The 21908-nt window shown below is 39.4% G+C and overlaps 1 protein-coding gene across 1 annotated transcript; it reads left to right on the top strand.

The window, feature by feature from the left end:
- Positions 1-5095: 5095 nt before the first annotated feature.
- On the top strand, positions 5096-18935 carry LUM (lumican). Its single transcript, XM_044997409.1, has 3 exons — positions 5096-5347; positions 8186-9100; positions 17210-18935. Exons 2-3 carry the CDS (start codon positions 8206-8208, stop codon positions 17362-17364), a joined length of 1050 nt encoding a protein of 349 aa, XP_044853344.1. The 5' UTR covers positions 5096-5347; positions 8186-8205; the 3' UTR covers positions 17365-18935.
- Positions 18936-21908: the final 2973 nt, after the last annotated feature.

Raw genomic sequence — 21908 nt, 5'->3', positions numbered from 1 at the left:
GTGAAGGGCTGGCTTTGGGCTTGTTCTCATTGGCCAGCTAATTGTGAATAGGTAGACAGGTGTGTTGAATGATAATTACCCTATGAGTTACAGCTGCGGCTGTGTGGGTTTAATTATCTAATTAGCAATTGTGATTGCTTATCATGTTGTATATAAGAGCATGCTGGGAATGAATAAAGATGGCTGCTTACACACACACTCTCTCTCTGCTTGGACTTCGTTCCTACTCTTGCGATGCAACATGTCCCAACTCACAGATCCTTTAAATATAGCAGCACATGCTGTGTTCTTTTACTAATTGCTGCTTTACATTTCCCTGGACCACTTCCCCGTAGCCTGTCTTAGTTTTCCATGGTTTTCAGGTAAGAGAGTATTCTATTTGCTGCATCTTAGGAGCATGACAATGGGTGATGCTATATTGGTATCAGTTCTGGTCAATATCTATATAATAAATTCAGATTTTTCAATACCCATGACCAAAGAACTTGGAGCATCTTAGAAAAGGGTAACTAAGAACATGATTTATGGCAAATTAAGGAATGTACCTATATAAATTAGAATGTGGGCACAGATACACACAGCATCCCGCACCATTATACAACAAAAGACATAGGAAAATAAATAGGAAAAAAAGGAATCTTGAGCTTCACCATTAAATTGCCTTTCATATGTAAAGGTCCTACTTTCTCAGACTTTCAAAACTGTACATAGATGGTCAGAAGTTTCAACCCTACTACCACCATGGACCATAGAGACACAGAAGTCCTTCAGGCCAATAGGTCCTATATAATTTAAGGCTTTCAATACTAAGAATCAGACCTCGAATTGCTCTTGAATTGTTGAACTATAAAGTATGCCTCTTGCAGAGTCAGCATGTGCAGACTCAGACAATGAGGAGATCCTACTTTGTCTCCCTTCCACTGGAAGAAGTAAATGTTACCAACTTCTAAATACTGTAAGTATGAAGCAACACAAAGCAGTGATTCATTTTTCCGAACCTCAGAAACAAAGATTCAGACTCAAATAAAAAACATCTTGTGGTCTGTTAATAGGGTGCACCACCAGTACTACCATTTTTGTAAAACTCCAAAGCTGCTATTTCCTTGTTAGAAGAAAGGGGGAAAAAATTGGATTACCACAAACCTTGTAATGCTCATAATATGCATCCCAATATTTTCCATTTGAATGTAAGTGCAGGGTAAATATTGGACAAGCAAAAGGACAGGATGAAAGCTTTCAATTGAAAAATAATGAGTGCCTGCACCACCAAGGATCTGGAGCTGAGTTGTTTTTAGTGGAACTGATTTGATATGAGTCAGCATTAACTAATATTTTTAAAATGTTGCAGGGCTAAAGGAAAAAAAACATTCAATTATTATTGAAGGCTGGAGCTAATGCCTTATTTTTCTTCATTCACCATATATTGGCAGCTAAGGAAACCTCATGCCTTTTCAGTAACTTACAACACGCACTACAAACCCACTTAGATTAAGTTGCCTGTGCCTGTGACATTGCCAGTGGATTTTAATGGAGATTTCATTTCTCTCTGCTTCAGCAAAAGTAGCAGAGCAATCAAATCAAGCAACATTCAATGGAAGTTGCATCTGCATAGCAAAACACAGAAACTTGGCCCACAGTATTTAATTCAAGATGCGTGAAAAATGCAGACTCAATCCACACATTTTAGGTAGCAATACCAAAGTTTCCATTGCCCTTGTATGTAGAGCTCCACACTTCTAACTGAAGCACGTGAGTTCTGTTCCTAGTTCTAGTCTCTCTAACTGGGCAAGAGCAAAGGCAAAAGACTCAGAAGAGATAGTGTGTTCAATTTTTATGACTAAGGCTACGTTTTAGTCATGGGTGTTTTTAGTAAAAGTCATGGACAGGTCACGAGTAATAAACAAAAATTCACGGCCCGTGACCTGTCCTTGATTTATATTTAAAATACCTGTGATTAAATTGGGTGTGTGTGTGTGGTTGGCAGGGTCTCTGGGGGAGGGGGAGCTACTGGGGGGTTGGTGCCCAGGGCCAGCAGCACCAGCTGCCTGGGCCAGCAGATCACAGCTGCTCTGGCCAGCTGACCAGGTACCACTGCCTGCAGACACTGGAGCAGGGGCTGCTCCGCCAGCCAGCTGCGGACTGCTGCCCGGGGCTGCAGGAGCAGGGGCTGCTGTGGCTGCCCCGGGGTCACCTAAGCACTGGCCCCTGCAGAAGTCATGGAGGTCCCAGAAAGTCCACGACCTTTGTGGCAGACACTGAGCCCTACTTATGAGAACGCCTTATGCTGCTCCTTAATGGGAATGCCAGTGATTCCTTTTGCCAGTGCAGAAATGATTGTTACTGAGTGCTGATAATATGCTCTTATTTTTACAAGACACAAATGACAGTATACACTGGGGCAGTATGGAAAGAGGTGTGATGAAGGAAAATATGAAAAGGAAACAGACAAAATGGAAGATGAAGAGAGCTCCCCTGACTTCAGTTCTCAGATTTCATTGAGACGCTCCATGGGATTCCCAGAAGCCATCCTCAATCAGAAAGACAAGGCATGACAGGGAGGGAGCCTTTGTTAGAGAAAGTGAAGTGAAAATGTGTACATACTTACAATGTTAAGAACAAAGTAGATTACACAAAGAGTATTTTACCCATTGTTCTCATGAACTAAAAATTTGCCTCAAAAAGTTCACAGTCGTCTAAGTCAGGGGTGGGCAAACTTTTTGGCCCAAGGGCCACATCGGGGAATGGAAATTGTATGGTGGGCCAAGAATGGTCACAAAATTGGGGTTGAGGTGCAGGGGGGGTGTGGGCTCTGGGACGGAGCTGGAAATAGGAATGAGGAGTTTGGAGTGTAGGAGGATGCTCTGGGCTGGAACCGAGGGGTTTGGATAGAGGGAGGGGGATCAAGGCTTGGGTAAGGGTGCAGGAAGGGGTGCAGGTTCCAGATGAGGGTTTGGGCTCTGGAGTGGGGCTAGGGATGAGGGGTTTGGGGTGCAGGATGGTTCTCTGGGCTGGGATCAAGGGGTTTGGAGAGCGGGAGGGGGATTGGGGCTGGGGCAGGGGGTTGGGGTGTGGGGAGAGGCTCAGGAGGTACAGGCTCTGAGTGGTGCTTACCTCAAGTGGCTCCCAGAAGCAGTGGCATTTCCCTTCTCTGGCTTCTACACGGCGGCACAGCCAGGCAGCTCTGCACGCTGTCCCATCTGCAGGCACCACCCCTGCAGCTCCCATTGGAGTGCATAGGAGCCAGAGAGGGGTCATGCTGCGGTTTCCGAGAGCCACATGGTACAGCCCCAACCCTGCGCCCCATCTGGAGTGCTGGAGCGGGGCTGAGCCATGTGGTGTGGCCCCAACCTTGCACCCCAGCCAGAGCAGGGCTGAGCTGCGTGGTGCAGCCCTGACCCAGCTGGAGCGCAGGCCAGCTTAAAACAGCGTGCGGGCCATAGTTTGCCCACCCCTGGTCTAAGGGTATGTCTACATTACAAGTGCTACAGCAGCACAGCTGTGGCACTGCTGCTATGCAGCCATAGCACTGAAGTGTAGACTCTTGCTACAGTGATGGAAGGGGGTTTTCTGTCACTGTAGTAAATGCACCACCTAAAGAGGCAGTAACTAGGTTGATGGAAAAATTCTTTGTCGACCTAGCAGCGTCTATTCCAGGGCTTTGGTCAGCTTAACTACACAGTTATATTGTCCCAGGAGCAAAAGCAGGGACTGAGTTGTGGCTCAGAGACTTGCAATCAGTTCCTGCTTTCCTGTGCCAGCCCTTTTCCTGGTACAAATTACTTTCACTACCATAGAGGCTCAGACATGCAGGTGAGCATGGCTGGGAAAGAGCCAAGGCCCCATCCACTTCTTGTATAAAATGGAGAGTAATGGCTCCAAAAGTGTTAAACTCAACCCCACCCCTGCCCTGACCCTGTTTTACGACCTGTAATATGGGTAGCTTCCTTACTCCCCTGCATGGGCACGTAGGCCAGTTTTGGACTGAACACTGATGACAGCCCATGAACGGCAGATTAAAATTCTGAACAAAATCACTTATCCCTTACAAATGATAGCAAGCAACATAATCACCTCTTCTGGGATAAAATTCAAATGTATTTATTGCTTCATATCTGACCAGCACAAAACCTTCTATCACAGAATCTTTCAAGATGCCTTGTCTATACTATCCACAGACATATTTGCTTTTTTCCCTCCCTCCCTCCCTCACACAACTCTTTGAAAAGGGTTTGCATCCCATAAACACATCAAGACACTCACAATTTAGGTATCTGGGAGTTTTCTTATGGAAATATTAAGATCCAGAATGAACAGTTATGGTTCTGCCAATGATTTTCTTTAATATATTATCTTTTGGGATTGTCCAACTAAAACCAACATTCTCATCCAAGCTTTAGGATGCATTCTTGAACGACATCCATGAAATAAGAAACAGAATGCATAGCTGAGTGGTTCCAGATTCTGAAGGGTAGAAGAGTGTTTTGAGAACTAAAAAGGAACAAATGTCTAAAGTGAATTTACAGCTGCAGAAAAGTCTTTATGGGACATTTTTATTATGAAATTAGATCAATTGGATCACCAAAGAAAATTCCCAAACCTAGTAAATTACTGTATGTATAATGGGGAAAAAAAAGCATTGGAGTCAATATTCGCTTACAATGTGTTGGAGAAAGATTTAGAGTATAGCACTCTAACAAAAATCTTAGTGTATTTTCATCTTTGATTCTTCTCCTCAGTTAAATTTTTGATTACATTATTATGGAAATAATGTGATAGAAAGAAAAACAAGTCATAAATGAGTGAATGACTTGGCTTAAGATATATAAAACTACATTGAGGTTTGAATGTTATTTGTTAGATCATGGCTAGTGGTATAAAATAAACTGGGAAACTGGAAAGGGCTGTGTGTTATTTGTATTTTATTTAAAGCATTTTTTCCTCTAGAATACTAAAATTCCTTGTGTAGGGCTGTAGTTTGGAGTCTGAACTTTCTCAGGTTTGTGAAACACTTATCTTTTCCCTATTCCATAAGGACTGCAGATGGGTTGTCCTTGTACAGTATACAGTATCCACCTGCACTTCATTAGAGAGCAGCATTTGTACATGCCACACCACAAGATCATCATGATGACATAGCAGCTTCAGAGAACAGCGTGACTAGGGTTTTTTTGGTTTGGTTTTTTTTTTTGGAGGTTGTTGTTTTTTGTTTTGTTTTTTTTTAGCTCTTGTATCACAGAGGATCTGGCAACCAGTTACCTCCTGACACTGTTTACAGCATATATTGGTCGATTCAGTCCTCTATTGCATCTGCTCTGGGAATTAAAGAAAGCAGCTTCAAGGCAGTAAGGTAAGTGCTGTTGCATGTTTTAACTATAATGTTCAGCTATTTAAATGTAGCTGTAATGGGGACATGAAAAATGTCAGAACAAGTTTGCCAATTTGTAAATTGAACACAAATCAGCAGTTTTAGTGTATTTAATTTCACAGTTTGCTTACAATAACCTCGTATTGCATGCATTAGTGGTGAACTTTTTGTACAATATTTGGGAAGGGAAACTTCATACACAGTAAAAGGAAAATTTAAAAATACCACTCATTTCAATTAGCCCTCCAGTGGTCTGTTAGTAACAATGCCTTATCAGTCCTCTTGATGTGTTAAATCATTATTGTACTATTTAAATAGGAGGATGCAGAATAGAAACAGTTAAATAATTAGTTTGGCTGTTCATGAAAGGTAAAATGCTAGACAGTTTGAAATTTTCATTAAGTTGTCATTTAAATTTGTTGAATACCCAATTAAATATTTTAATTTCCTTTTATACACCATAGCCAGCAGAGTGAAACTGATATTGCCGAATCACAATATTTTTAATATTGAAGATATTTATTGTTTTCATGACAATTAAACAATATAATGAATGTAGTCAATTTTCAAAATATTTTAAAGAGTTTTTGCCACTGTCTCTATTCCACTCTGGTGAGGTTTTTTGAAGTTTGTGGTGATGCAATTTATCATTGTCTGCATTTGCTGTGCACCTTCCCTACTGTGTGCTCAGGTATTTTACAATGAAACTTGTAAAACAACAAACAATCATTTTATCAAAAAATGTTTCCAGCACAAGACTAGCATGTCTGAACACACTCTGACCTAATAATTCAGAATCATATGGTCCAGGGTAACATTTTGAGTATATATAATGAGCACTTTTTTTACATTTTTGATAGACTTTTTTAGATCCACTTATTAAGAATCTGGCAACAAGCAAGATAATTGTTCTACATAATATTTACTTTATAGTGGTAAAGTATTTATACTTTATGTATATATATATATATATATATATATATATATATATATGTGTGTGTGTGTGTGTGTGTGTGCATACACACACGCACCATGCTATATTCTATACAGATATAAATACACATTCAAATGAATCATATGCCACCTCATTTTTAACATTTGTTGATTACAGTAATCCATATAAATTTAGTTTAAATCTTGACATTATTTCTAGTGTTTTCCATCCTATTGAATATTCTTTGAAGCAAGTCTCCTGTATATAGAATTAAGGGGGAAAAAACAACTAAGAACCATTAAAAGTACAAATTAAAACCAGAAAAGCAATGAAATATACAGTTAAAGCAGACTATTCATTCTCCTATATTAGTAGGCCTTTACTTTTGCCAAAAACAATGCAAACATGTCAGAGAATATTACTGTAAGGCCAAAGAGTGCCAGTCCAGATTGTTGGCCATAGCTCTGACTTTCCACGCTTGTAGGGAAATAGTAAGACCTCCCATCTTGAATGTGTTTACACAGAGGGGACAAGCCAGATTTTCAGCTGATGTAAATCAGTGAAGTTCCATTGACTTCAGTGAAGCTGTGCCTATTTACACTGGCTGGGGACTTGTGCCATATTTTGCATTTGATTTAGTATGTTCTTAGACAATAGTGGCTAACAGACAAATAAAACCATACTTGTAACTCACATTTGAAAATCTCCCCAATGGCATGTCTACCCTACTCTATCTAATTAGGTAATATTTGATTGCTAAGTGCCTAATTAAAGATATTGAATAGATCTCCTCAATCAAAGCTTAGCATACTAAGGCAGAGCAGAGAAACTTAAATTCATTGATCGGAGATACCATGACACCACTTTAAAAACTCTCACATTGTGTTGGAGGGTAGATTAACAGGACCTGATTGGAGATATTTTAATTCAAGGATTATTTGCCCTCTAGAATATAGCATGGCTTATAGTGAGCCAAAAAAAGCAAGGGAACAAACTTAAGGCATATGTGCTGTTCTTAACTAAATTGCAAGCACCACAGGAGTTCTCAGTTGTTTGTGTAGCTCAGAGTATATTGTCACCAGATAAATAATAAAAATAACATCTTATTCTGCTGGAGTTTTCCATGGATCTTAGATCCATGTCTGATGCTATTATGCATACCAAGTTGCATATGGATATTCTCTGAAATTGCTTGGGAACAAGAGGACAATTGAATTGTTTTTTATTGCTTTTCATCACATTCTGAATTGTAGTTAAAACACACTGGGCTGGGTCTTCAGCTGGTGTGACTCAGCCTAGGTTTGCTGACTTCAGGGGTGCTATACTGATTTACACCAGATGTGGGTCTGACCCACTGTGTGAATTGGTAGTGGGACTGTATGTGTATATACATGCTTATATAAATATTTTAAAACACTAACCAGTTAAAAGTTACAAGAGACCACCCTTATTAAGCAGTTTTATGTCTCAAGACCACATCCCAAGTGCATTGAGAACAATTTTGCTTCACCTGGATTAGAAGACCACCTGTGTTAAGCAAGTGGCTTATTGGCCCCTTGAATGGCTACTTAAAATAAGTTTTACTATGGGAATCTGCAAGGTCATTTACATAAGTATATGACCAATTTATTCAGTCTATGTAGATATTAGAGAGAGAGAGAGAGATTTTCAGAGCCAGCTCTTCTCCTAGGCCTTCCAGATATGATGTGGATTTGCATACAAGTTTCCTAGTCACAAACCTAATTGGCACTTTTATAAATTAACTTTAATTAACTCAATCTTCCTTTTCAGTTTTTATGCATAATTTTGTATGGTAAAATTAAAAGTAATATCGAGGAAAATAAATACAAAATTATAACTGTTTCCCTCCCCCCCACCTCATATAGGGACAAGACACATTTCAAAGATGCATCTAAGCTCTCTACCTTTCTTACTGGTATTGATCAGCGGCATTTTCTGCCAATACGACTATGATATGGGATATTTTCCAGACCCAGATTACCCTTATGTTCATTCAATGATGGGGCCATCTACAGCAGTCTGTGCCCCAGAATGTAATTGTCCTGAAACCTATCCATCTGCAATGTATTGTGATGACCTCAAATTGAAAAGCATCCCAATTGTACCTGCTGGAATAAAATACCTTTATCTCCGAAACAATATGATTGAGGGCATTGAAGAAAATGCATTTGAAAATGTAACAGACCTGGAGTGGCTGATCTTAGATCACAACCATTTGGAAAATTCAAAAATTAAGGGAAGAGTCTTCTCCAAACTAAAGAGTTTAAAGAAATTGCATATAAATTATAACAATTTGACTGAAGCTGTTGGACCACTTGCCAATACCATGGATGACCTGCAACTTAGTCACAACAAGATCACAAAAGTCACCGCCAATGTACTGGAGGGGCTGGTGAACCTGACTGTCCTTCACCTACAGAATAACCAGCTGAGAACAGACTCTGTTTCCGGGGCTTTGAAAGGCCTGAAGTCACTTTTATATCTTGACTTGAGCTTCAATCAACTTACAAAGCTACCAAAAGGACTGCCTCCTGCTTTACTCATGCTGTATTTTAACAACAACCAGATCACCAACATTCCTGATGAGTACTTCCAAGGTCTTAAGGCCCTGCAATATTTACATCTGTCTCACAATCGGTTGACAGATGGTGGAATACCAGGCAATGTTTTCAATATCTCCTCCCTAGTTGAGTTGGATCTCTCCTTTAACATGCTGAAGAGCATTCCAACAGTCAATGAGAACCTAGAAAACTTCTACCTCCAAGTCAACCACATTAACAGTGAGTCATATTTGCATATTTTAATGTAATGAATAATACAATTAATGCCACTCCCTGCCTAGGCCACAAGAGATCCATAGATAGTGACACTTCTATCAAAGCGGGGCATGTTCTCTCCCCATATTTACCAGCTTTTACTTACCAGCTTTTACTTATCAGTTTTGTATTTTTCCATTTTGAAACCCAATTTTTTGAAGGGTGGTGGGGGGTGTAGGGGAGGTTAACCTTGTTTTGAACTGAGCTGAAATTAATGTATCATGCCAGCAGTCATTTTAAGCACTGTAAGAAGGGGTCAGATGGGGAAGGGGGGAAGGTGGTGATACTTTCCTGGGGGCCACCTACAAAATAGACTCAATCCATTTGAGTCACTCAAATAGACACCACTCATATTGGATTGTGCTGCCTGAGCTTCAGTGTGTTCCTAGAGCTTGGATCCCCTCACTGGAGCTTCAGTATGTCCTTGGAGTCTGCTAGGTTCCTTGAGCTTGGGTCTTTCTTAACTGGGAGAGTGGTGGGGGGGGGAACTCATCCAAATACCATCCTCTTGTGACACCAAAATGAAATCTCACTCACAGTAAATTCTGGAGATCTGGAATTTTCTCTCTTCTTTCTTATGTGAAATAGTTAACAAATGTTGACATTTAAATTGTCATTATTGGGTATCTGAGTTAACACCTCATTGAGTTTACACTGCTCAGAGAGATTGCTGTAGGCTCTCTTCAGTTTCACGTAGACATCTCTGTGTATAATTTTCATAATCAGGTCTCCATTTTGGCAGACAATTGTGCATTTACTATGAATTACTAATTAAAAAATTAAGGCCAATGTTTTCAGAGATTTGCATCTATAGTTGAGCACCTAAATCCAAGCAGGACCAGCGTTCAGCTGTGCTAAACACCTGCAGTTCTCAATCCATGAAGCCTAACCAAGAGCTGAAAATGTTCAGCTCTTCAGAAAGTTGGGCCTACAGTGTTTGGGTATCCAAATCAAAGGGGCCTGATTTTCAGGAATGCTGAGCACTCAGAGCTCCCACTGAAGACAATGAGAGTTGTGTATTCACCTTGGTAAAATGGACCTTTCAGAGTCAGCTTCCCTTCCACCCTGCAGCCCATGATACAGGTAGATAGTGTCAGAGAGCCTTGCACAGGGGGTAAAGGGCTATTGATGATCTACCCCAAAAGTTTTAGATAGAAAAGAACAATATTTAAAAACTGATGGACTGCATTTCAAACTATACTTACGTTTTTAAAAAATGTCACTTATATTGAGACCCAACATAAAACTATTTATGTTAAGGCACTCTTTCTTGTGTCCTTCATTTTCTGAGTCATATTTAGCAATTATCAGACAATGTTTGTATTGCATGTCGCTTTGTCTCAGAGTTCATCTGTTCCATGCAATTGGCCCTAGCCCTAACGTGAAACCATAATACCGGATGTGACAGAGTAAAAATAATACTAATGATACGTAACAATTAAACCGTGCTTTTTTACCTTCTAAACATTGAATAATAATTTCCACTAAATGATTGTGATTTGATACCAATGACCTCCTGAGGTTCCTTCCAACCCTGAGATTCTATGATTCTATTGGGATGATTTAGTTGAGTTTGGTCCTGCTTTGAGCAGGGGGTTGGACTAGATGACCTCCTGAGGTCCCTTCCAACCCTGAGATTCTATGATTCTATGATTAGACATGGCAAGTGAGCTGGTAGAGAGAGAGAGAGTGTGTGTGAGAGAGAATAATTTTGAATGCAAATTCTTGCTACATTACTAGAAAGAAAACAAAACATTTCTCAACATTAGTGTCTTCAGGCCTTCCTTAGGTCACATTGAACTGCCTGCTGCAGAAAATGGCCTCAAAGCATATAAGAATTGGCCTGGTATGAGGGAATCCTAAATTGGTATCAAAACAGAGTAGCTAATCCTGTCCCCACCCCACTTCATGGAGCATGCTGGGGCCACCTGTAGGCCAGGAGTGAGGCACTCTGGGATGACAATTGAGTGCAATGAATTCCAATGATCCCAGGACAATGGAAAAAGCTCTACATGGCTATTTTAGCCGGTGTAAGTTAACAGCTAGGTCTCCTAGCTAACATAGGATCATTGGAGGCTTATAGGCACCTTTGTCCCCTCGAGTTCTTAAACTCAGTGCAGCTGAGGATTGAGCCTTCTTAGTTTAAATATCCTATTTTTAGCAACGTTGCTCCAGTGTGGATTTTCCTATTTAACCTAGGTCACAGTTTGTGCCCAGACTTTGCTATGACATCGGGTTTTTGAGTTAGTCACTGGAGCTGCAGTTTGGGTAGAAACAACCTGGGTGCATTTCACATTTCTTTGTGTTAATGCAGAAAAAAAATTGTTTTCCAAATAAAAATGTATTAAGTAAACAAAATACAATAAATCAATTAAATCAAGTTAAGTACAGTCATAGGGCTAGATCCTTGGCTCCAGCCCAATTCCACTTGGTGCAATACCTTGGAAAGCAAGAAGTGGGCAGACATGACTTTTTCACCTTTATGGCCCCTCCCAACTCTCCCGTGTTACAGCTGGTCGGGGCCATTCCAGCCCCTGACACATGGTAGAGCAGCCCTGAGATCAACATCAGCTCTGAGATCAACATCTTTCCAGCCTCTTTTTCACTAGCCGGGCCCCCAGTATACCTCCCTTTACTTGGGGGCTACAAAGGGTGGTGATGAAGAGCTGAAAATGCTGGACCCAAATCACTGTGGATTCTCATATGCCAAAGGTAACCTTGAGTATCTAGCAAAAGTGTCTTTGAGACTCCATCTGTGCAGCAGCCAAAGCAGTTCAGTGGTACAATAATTTAGCCCACAGACAACATTTCCATATGTCATTTTTCATTTGAAAAACACTGAGATTAACTAAAGCCCTAGTGACCAGACTGTATGTGGGTGCAGTGCAGGAAAATCAACCTCTGCACCAGTCCTTTAATCCTATGGGCTGAATTAATAAGCACAGCCCTTTTGTGCTGGTTCTGCATGGAGTGAGTTCTGGGGCCACTTCATTTTGTGTAAACACTGGTCTTCCCCTGGTCCATTCCAGGCCTGCCCCCAAAATGATTTTGCACAGAGGCCTATGCAAGATTGGTTCAGACACCATTTCAATGGAATACAGAAGCAATCCTGCCTGGCAACTTGGCCAGCCAAAATGGGTCAGAAAATAGTTTTTTATACTCCCATTCCCCATTATAGGCTGGTGAGTGCAGGGGATGTGACATAGAAGTACCTGGTCATGGTGTATGATGAGAGATGTAGTTTGGCCCAGAGAGCCCAGTCCATAGAGGAGACTGGGAGCATACGTCACCTGAAATACAACCTCCATCAGGCACTGCAGTGCCATTTCAAATCAAAATATTTTGGCTTTCAGACAAAAACTGAAAAAAAAATTGTTTTTTGTGCAATTGGTATTTGGATGAAATAGCTATTTTTTCCATGGAAAACAGACACGTCTGTGAATAATTTGATTTAGTTGAAAACCCAACTTTCTGTCAACATACAGTTTTGATGGAAAATGTCCAACCTGTCCTAGTCACTATCTCTATGTAGGGCTTCAGTAAATTTCACCTTACTGGCAAAATTCCAGGCACATCTCCATGCACAGGGACCCAAGAAAGTCCAGGAGAGCTATGCTCATTTAACAGTCACAACTTTTTCCAGTAGTTACAATATACAAATGTTTTGATGTTTGTCTGGGCAACTGCAGAACGTTTTGAGGATTTCCAGAAACAAACCAGATCAGAACATTATTGGAGAAGTGTTCGCAATATTAGTCTCTATAATATTGGAATTCAGGTGCTAATGCACATGGCTACATTAGAGTGGTCTTATACTAAAGCATGACTAACTGTTATAGATGTTTCATAAGTAAGGTTGGCAGGTGCATTCAGAAAACCCTCAGTCATATAACTACAACAGAAAAGTGAACACACTAAAAAAGCCTCTCACAATTTGACATTTATATGTTCTGTATATGACATCTAAAAATGTAGAAGCTGTGGACCAGGAGCTTGATGGAAGTCAACACGAGCCTTTCCTTTGACCTCAGTGAGGACTGGCTCGGGCCCCAATTTTCAAAGTGGCCTCAATCTTATCCCAATAATATGTACACCATTTTGTATGCACACATGCAAATAATACATGTACATCTGATACAGTTTACAGCACACATGGAATTTGGATATGCAATCGGGTAGTTAAATATCTATGCATTAATACATGCAAATCTTATATTACAACCAAGTGGCAGACTTTGTGCTCACAAATGATAATGTTGAAAATTCTATGTTCAAATCTAAGAGGCATTTCTTTAAAATGTGACCCTTAAAATCATTGACTGCCATTAATTTTGTTTTCCTAAGCAAGAAAAAAAATGGAAAGATTAGCCTTTAAATTCTAGTATGTGTTTATCTGTTCAGTTTACAAATTACAGCCAAATTGTCTGCAGTTTAACAGACCTAATCATTAGAATATATCGTAAAAACTTTAGACTAAGTGAATGAATAAGAACTTTTGAGCAGTTTTGTGTATTTTACTAATAGGAGCAAATACAGTAACCAGGAAAGGTTCTGGACAGATGCAGGGAGGAATCTTCCCACACAAGCGATGAAAAGACCTTGGATTGCTGCCTGGCTGTAATAGATTGAGGGTCCTTTCCTGGTCCCTGACTCCTTTTGGGTAGGAAGTGGGGCAAACTCCCTGCATAACATAACACATCCAAGCCTTTCTGTGCACAATGAACTGCACTGATTCCACAGCCAAAGATTCCTCCCTAGCTATGGAGGAAGTGGCTGGATTTGCCCGATGGTTTTGATTGCCCCATTGGAGTCCTGACATGTATTTAACTGCAGTCACAGCAGCATGAAAAATCAAAGTGATACCTATTGTTTCCATAGTTTGTTACTAAATTTGACACTAAATAATCTTCATAGACCCAATCCTACAAACATCATTCATGCAAATTATTCTTACTTATGCAAATAGGCCTATTAACGTCAGTTAGTATCTCATATCTGGAAGAATATCAGAATCAGCCTGTAAAATCACAGAAGCATAGCACTGGAAGGGACCTCAATAGGGCAGTCCAGTCCTCTGCACTCAAGGCAGGACTAAGTAATAACTGGACCAATCTTGACAGGTGTTCATCTAACTTGTTCTTAAAAATCTCCAATGACACAGATTCTATAATATCTCTAGGCAATCTAGTGCTTAACTACCCTGATGGTTAAGATTTTTTTTTCTAATGTCCAGCCTAAACCTTTGCTGCAATTTAAGCCCATTGTTGCTTGTCCTATCCTCGGAGGTTAAGGACATTTTTTCACCATCCTCCTTGTAACAACCCTTTATGTATTTGAAAAATGTTATATCACCACCTCAGACTTTTCTTCTCCAGATTAAACAAACCCAATTTTTAAAATCTCTCCTCAGAGGTCATGTATGTTTTTTAGATCTTTAATCATTTTTGTTGCTCTCCTCTGGACCTTCTCCAATTTTTCCACATCTTTTCTGAAATGTGGTGCCCAGAACTGGACACATTACTCCAGTTGAGGCCTTATCAACATGGAGTAGAGTGGAAGAATTACTTCTGTGTCTTGCTTACAACACTCCTACTGATACATCCCAGAATGATGTTTGCTTTTTTTGCAACAGTGTTACACTGTTGATTCATATTTAGCTTGTGATCTACTATGACCCCCAGATCTCTTTCTGCGGTACTCCTTCCTAAGCAGTCATTTCCCATTTTGTATGTGTGCAATTGATTGTTTCTTCCTATGGTAGTACTTTGCATTTGTCCTTGTTGAATTTGATCCTATTTACTTCAAACCATTTCTCCAGTTTGTCCAGATCATTTTGAATTTTAATCTTATCCTCCAAAGCACTTGCAACCACTCCCAGCTTGGTATCATCTGCAAACTTTACAAGTGTACTCTCTATGCCATTATCTAAATCACTAATGAAGATATTGAACAGAACCAGATCCAGGACTGAACCCTGCTGGAACCCAATCAATATGCCCTTCAAGCTTGACCATGAATCACTGATAACAACTCTCCAACCAGTTATACACCCACCTTATAATAGCTCCATATAGGTTGTATTTTCCTAGTTTGTTTATGAGAAGGTCATGTGAGACAGTATCAAAAGCCCTACTAAAGTCAAGATCTGCCACATCTACCACTTCCTCCCTATCCACAAGGCTTATTACCCAGTCAAAGAAAGCTATTAGGTTGGTTTCATATGATTTGTTCTTGACAAATTCCTGTTGACTATTACTTAAGGTCTTCTAGGTGTTGACAAATTGATTGCTTGATTATTTCTTCCATTATCTTTTGAGTACTGAAGTTAAGCTGACTGATCTGTAATTCCCTGGGCTGTCCTTATTTCCCTTTTTATAGATGGGCACTACATTTGCCCTCTTCCAGTCCTCTGGAATCTGTCCCATCTGCCTTGAGTTTTCAAAGATAATAGCTAATGGCTCAATTATCTCCTCTGTTAGCTCCTTGAGTATTCTAGGATGCATTTCAAAAGGCCCTGGTGACTTGAAGACATCTAACTTGTCTAAGTAATTTTTAACTTGTTCTTTCCCTATTTTAGCCTAAGATGCTACCTCATTTTCACTGGCATTCACTATGTTAGAATTCCGATTGCTACTAAGCTTTTTAGTAAAAACTGAAATAAAAAAGGCAATTAGCACTTCCCCCATTTCCACATTTTCTGTTATTGTCTTTCCTTCCTCATTGAATAATGGGCCCACCCATTGGTCCCTTGGTCTTCCTCTTGCTTCTAATGTACTTGTAGAATGTTTTCGTGTTATCTTTTATGTTTCTAGCTAGTTTAATCTCACTTTGTGGTTGGCCTTTCTAATTATGTCCCTACATACTTGAATTGTTTTCTGATATTCATCCTTCAAAATCTGACCTACTTTCTACTTTTTTCCACTATGGCTTATATATTACTCTACAATCCAATATGGAGCAACTTTAGTCACATAAGAATATCTATTATCTCTCCCACTTCAAAGAGAAGGCCGTACAATATATAACAACAGGGAAATTGCCAGTGTCAGAGTAAGGCAGAATGAAACGGAACTGCTGAGATAGGCCCCACTTTCTAAAGTAATTTAAAAACAAAACAAAAAACAAACAAAAAAACCCTTTATTTTGTGAATCCCCCACAAAGCTTTGCCTACTCTCCAATTTTACGTCTCCATTCCTTAGAAATAATCCAAGTTTCCATGTTTTGAAGAGACTCCTAAATCATGTAGGTGCAGTACTTATATGTTTGGTTCATAGGGGCCATATTTTGCCAATGACAATGGAAGATTCTAATAATCATGCACAAGGTGTCCCCATGAAGTCCAAATGGGGATATCACCTACCACAGTTTTCAGATCTTTTTCTGTCCTCTTTAATACTCCGTCAGGAAAAAGGTTTTTTTAATCTACAAGGTGCAGCAATTTTCCTAGGTAACTTAAGGGAAGACAGCGTTAGTCAGCCTGAAATGAGGGTTAGGGTGGAATTTTCAAAAGAAATGAATTTCACATTGAGATATACTAAATAAAAATAAGATATTTAAAAGATAATCTCTAACACAGAGGCCCATTGGCCTGTATCCATCTGCCAGCATACCCCTAGTCTGTTTTCACCTGCACATTTCTGTCTCTCTTCATATGTATGCCATGCAGCATTTGCTTTATACCTCTCTCACACTTTATTCAGTATGGCCATGCCTTCGTCCCAACATGCCTGCCAACTGGGTGCTGAGCTCTTTTGAAAATCTGGCCATTTATTTAAGTGTCTAAATGGGAGCTGGACTCTTTTTAAAATCTGGTACCAATCACAGATGCTGAGTACTAGAAAAATCTAGCTCTGAGCTCCTTTGAAAACTCAGCAATTAAGTGTGAGCTCCTCATCTAATGTAAATCCATGGAGCTCCACTGAAGTCAAGGGAGCTATCACTTTACTCCAGCTAAATATATAGCCCATTGTGTTCAAGGCCACAGATATCTCCTGGCATTAGTCAGAGTTTCAGACAATTGTGTCAAGTAGACTATTATTATGATTAATTATCATCATTATTTTGTGTTTCAGAGTTCCCACTGAGCAGCTTTTGTAAGGTTGTTGGACCACTAACCTATTCCAGGGTCAAACATTTGCGTTTGGATGGAAATAATCTCACTCGATCTGACCTGCCACAGGAAATGTACAACTGTCTCCGTGTAGCTGCTGATATCTCACTGGAGTGAAGTGCCTCCAATTTCCTTATAACGGTCATAACTATACTGCAGATTTACACCAGCATAACTCTTTAAAATTAGGATGTCTTAACAAAAGTCAATTTGCATATTATCTATTCTGTTTGTTAATATTTAGCATGAACCTGGTGAGCCTAACAAAACATGTTTGTGCATAGTTTTACAAATAGTTTCAATTGTTTGTTTCTGGAAACATAAAAAGACCCTTTTCAGCCCCCCCTCCCTCCCATCCAGATCTGGCTTCCAAGTTGGAGGAATATGATCACGATTGTAGAAATCTATGTGCATTCACACACATGCACACAAACATTGGTGTATGCAGTTTTGCTCAGGTTCTCATGGAAGTCAGGTGTGTTTTTGGTAGAGTACTGAATGGTAATTTAGGGCTGAACTGTGTATGTACACTATTCACCCTGGTCAACTTTAATATTCTAAATTATTCACGCCTTTGATATATTTTTAGAAATTGCAAAAGAACAACATAATACAATTTAGCAATATTAATATGATAAAATGTGTATGAAAATATATTTTCAGAGCCCATTTGAATATGACATTAATGAGACATGAACGATTATGAAGAAACAAGAACATTTTTCAGGATTTTAAAATTGTTTGTTGTTGTTTCTGTCACTTACCTATATACTTTCATTGAGAGGTTTTTGTCCGCTACCAGTAGAATTGTTATTTCACAGTAAATCATATATACAAGTATTTTTATTCAATTACTTGCATGCTACGTTTAACCAGACTGTAGAAAATAAAACATAGCAAATAGCTCTGTTGTGTCCATATCATTGTCAAATATGTTGCAGTCTTTTATAAACTTGAAAAGGAAGTTCAGGTTAAAACAGAAAATTCTAAGGTATTATATTTTGCTGATTTTATTGTAAGGTTAAATAAACTGTTTTCTGTACTTTGTAGTTTCAAAATGTTTTCAAACATATCATCCAATTATATCCATTAGCACTTGTGTTTACCATTTTGTCCAGGCCTTGTGCACTGAGAACTGCCAGGTGAAGCATGTCTGCTATAATGAACTGTTGAGTAATCATTTGAAATGTATTTATGAATTTTGTGAACATGAAAATGAAATGTATCAGATGTCACAGACAGTAAGTATAAGTCAGTGTCAATCCCTTCTGATACAAAGAAACTAGTGCATGCTACCTGGGAATGGGAAGTTAAAGTAATATGTGTCTTGGAACACACACTAAAATAGACATGGCATTAACTAAAAGCTATTATGATAGCTTGCTTGTAAACAAGTACTGTCCCATGGATACTATCTGCCTTTTGACTCCTTGATTATAAAGCCCTTAAATAAGAACTCTCCTAATTTTTTATGGTAGAATCATTGACTCCACCACCACCACCACCCAAAGAGATATCCCCTGAGTACTGCCAACCCTAAACTTCCAAACGCATGCAACAGGTACTCAAAATCATGAATTACAAAATAATGTTTTTTTTCTATTTGCCTTTTTCTTTAAGAGCCTTTGATGTTTGTGACGTCAAGCTTTTCTCCACAGCACTGAGGGCTAGAAACTTACTTAAAAAAAATTAAATCTGCATTTCTCATGTAATCACAGGACTCCAGCAGCTGGGACTTTACAAGAACACCAAACATTGCAGGACTCACAATAAAATGTTGAGAGTTGACAACATAGTCCCTTTGTGTAGGATTTGAATTGGTATATGTTATGGTTTTGATGCCTCCTGTGTTGACTGATAATTTCAACTATTTCTACTATACTTTTGTGATGACCACCATCTTGATTGACACAGGACCTCCAGGGCTAAAAGAATGAGGCTTTACAGCTTAAGTTAAATGACAATTCCCTGTAGGTCAGAGATCTAAGACTCATATCCTCTGTGGACTGGGCACTGAGAAGGCCCTGTAACATACACTGAACAGTGGGTTACACTGACTCTTTCTCCTATTATTATTTTCCATATTTCATTAGTTATCTACCACTGTGGCTGTCTGGCATCATTAGAGAGTACTGAGGGGTAGAGGGCACCCCTCCATCAAACTAAAGCAATATAGCACTTATGAATCCCCACAACCACTGGAGAATAGCCTCCTTTCCACCTCTGAAATGAGAAATGGATAATAACCATCATAGCAAAGAAGGTGGCTGTGGACATCAGGTACTTACCCTACTGTGTACTCCCTAAGCTTCATAGAGCACAGTCCTGCAGATCTCCAGCACAAAGCTTCCCAGGGGGCCCCAAGGGGGTAAGGATGATGAGGCAGAACCAGTACTCACCTCTCACTCAGAAGATTTGACACAATCAGGGTCCCTGCAGCTAGTGAAAGAAAAAGGAACCATCCGCCCTCTTGTTTTCACATTCTGGTCCTGATTTTCATAGAGTGAGGAGCCAAGGTCCATGTGCATTTGTGTGCCTTCTTTTGCATATGTAAATAGACCTAAATACCCATTTTGCACATATAGCTCCCCAATTTGCACACGTGATGCAAAAGCAGGCAAATATAAATATGTACTGACCCTGGGCTTCATATTACGAAAACTAGGCCTTCTATATAAGTCAATACTTTCCAGACATTAAGCTAGAATGTCTGTGTTTGGGAACATTTAATAGCTGATGAAAACCTTAGAAAACTTGTCACTTGAGCTTGGCCCATCCACTCTGGCTGGATGATGGGTTTGTTGACCTTGAGGATGCAAGACAAACCTTCATGCTACTTCTGAATGCTGACCCACAGTACATACCTCCCTGTCTCCATCTGACCTGCTGTGATGTGTGTGTATATGTGACTGAATAAAATATATGATAGATGTATGTGTGGCTGTTTGTATGTTGCTTACTATTTCTGTCCTTCTCTACTCTTCACCAGTCAAAATTGCCAACAATGTTTGCTATCACATTTCAAGGTGGAATTTCATGTGTGTGAGTTTGTACAATGAAGACATTTTGATTTGATGTGGATTTTGAGAGACGATATGCAAAAAATGTGGGCACTCAATTTCATGAAGAGCAACATTACAAGGGTTCCAGAAATACACAACATTAACTGGTGAAAAGCTGCATATGAAATCTCAGGAACTGATTTTCATCAATTTCATCCAGCCTTTCACAGAGGGAAATGTGATTGACCATCAAGCTATCATTTAAAACAAAAGTATTTCTTAATATAAAATATATTTTCATACAGGGCTAGATTTACCTTATAGACATTACCCATGACAATCCCAAAGGCAAACTGGGAGCAGAAAGCTTTCATGCTCTCCACTATACCATTTTGTAGAATACAATTTTATCTTCCCCTATGCAGCTGGCAGACACAGCACAAAGATAGCCCCTACATCAATGATCTTACAATCAAAGTATAAGACGAGACAAGAGGTGGATACATGAAACAGGCAGGAGAGCAAAAGATAATGGCAGGCTTGGTAATGTGCACTGCTTCAGTGATGCATAATGCAGGGGAATATAATTCATTAAAATTAAACTGTTTCAATTGAAATGTGGCTGTTTAAGGAATATTTCTATTGATATTAGTTGTTAAAACCTGTTTGTACAGAAGCTCAATTTTGGATCTAAATTGGCATGTGTCTATTAGGTTGTGATTTTTGGAGGGAGGGAGGGGTTCAAGTTCCACTGATTTTCAAATGCCAGCATTTACCACTAAACTTCTCAAAAGAAATATGACAATACATGGGATCTGCCTCTCAAGTGCACAGGTTTTTGTTTAAGTTCTCAGTGGAGAGCTTATAGTCCCTAAATATCTTGCGTCTCTCCCATCATAATAAAGTGTTTATAAGGCAAAAGATGTACTCGGCAGTCCATATCTGAATAAAATTCAATTTCTCTCTGGATCTTGTTATATAAAAGTTTGATATTAAATGGCTATGCCACACCATCAAAAATGGCAGTTCTCCTTTCTGTCCTGATTTTGTCAGAGGTAGGACTAAATAGAGCATAAGGCCAGGCTATCACATAGGCTCGCTCTCTAGCCAATGGATTTTCCTATTTAAGGCACCATAAGTGTAGCAAACTGGCCCGTGATCTTTCCTGTAAAAGATCAGCAGTTAACACACATCTGGTACACAGTAGCTTTCTCTAGCTATCCAGATACTTATGGATTAGGAAGAATTACCCACAGTTGTTTTAAAGATAAAGAATGTTATCAGCATCCACTGCCATTCTTTCCAGTAGCAGTAATCAAGACTGAAATAACATTTCCATTATCGTTACCAACTTGTATATTCAATGTATTGTAATAGCTCCATAGACAAATTTTGGCAAGCCCGGTCTCAGTCCAGAACTTCATTTTCTATGTAACTAGACCTATATACATATTTTCAGTCATTGAAAATGGATCACATTTAAAGATACACATATTTTTAATCAATTTGCACCTTTTTGATGTTCCCTTTAAGAGGGCAGCATTAAGAGAATGGAATCATTTCAATGAGGCAAAGCTCCAAATGCACAGCTTGTTTCTACTTCTGTTTAATAGATCAGATTCCCTTTGCCTTTAAGGACAGATACTCTCGTTATTTATA

The sequence above is a fragment of the Mauremys mutica genome, chromosome 1 (assembly GCF_020497125.1).
Source record: "Mauremys mutica isolate MM-2020 ecotype Southern chromosome 1, ASM2049712v1, whole genome shotgun sequence".
In the NCBI taxonomy this organism is placed as follows: domain Eukaryota; kingdom Metazoa; phylum Chordata; order Testudines; family Geoemydidae; genus Mauremys; species Mauremys mutica.
The sequence above is the reverse complement of the archived record's forward strand: the minus strand, read 5'-3'. Positions and strand labels throughout refer to the sequence as shown.

Coding starts and splice junctions, on each gene's coding strand:
- LUM (XM_044997409.1), top strand. CDS start 8,206: ATGCATCTAAGCTCTCTACCTTTCTTACTGGTATTGATCAGCGGCATT. Junction 9,101..17,209: donor CCAAGTCAACCACATTAACA/GTGAGTCATATT, acceptor TTTGTGTTTCAG/AGTTCCCACTGAGCAGCTTT.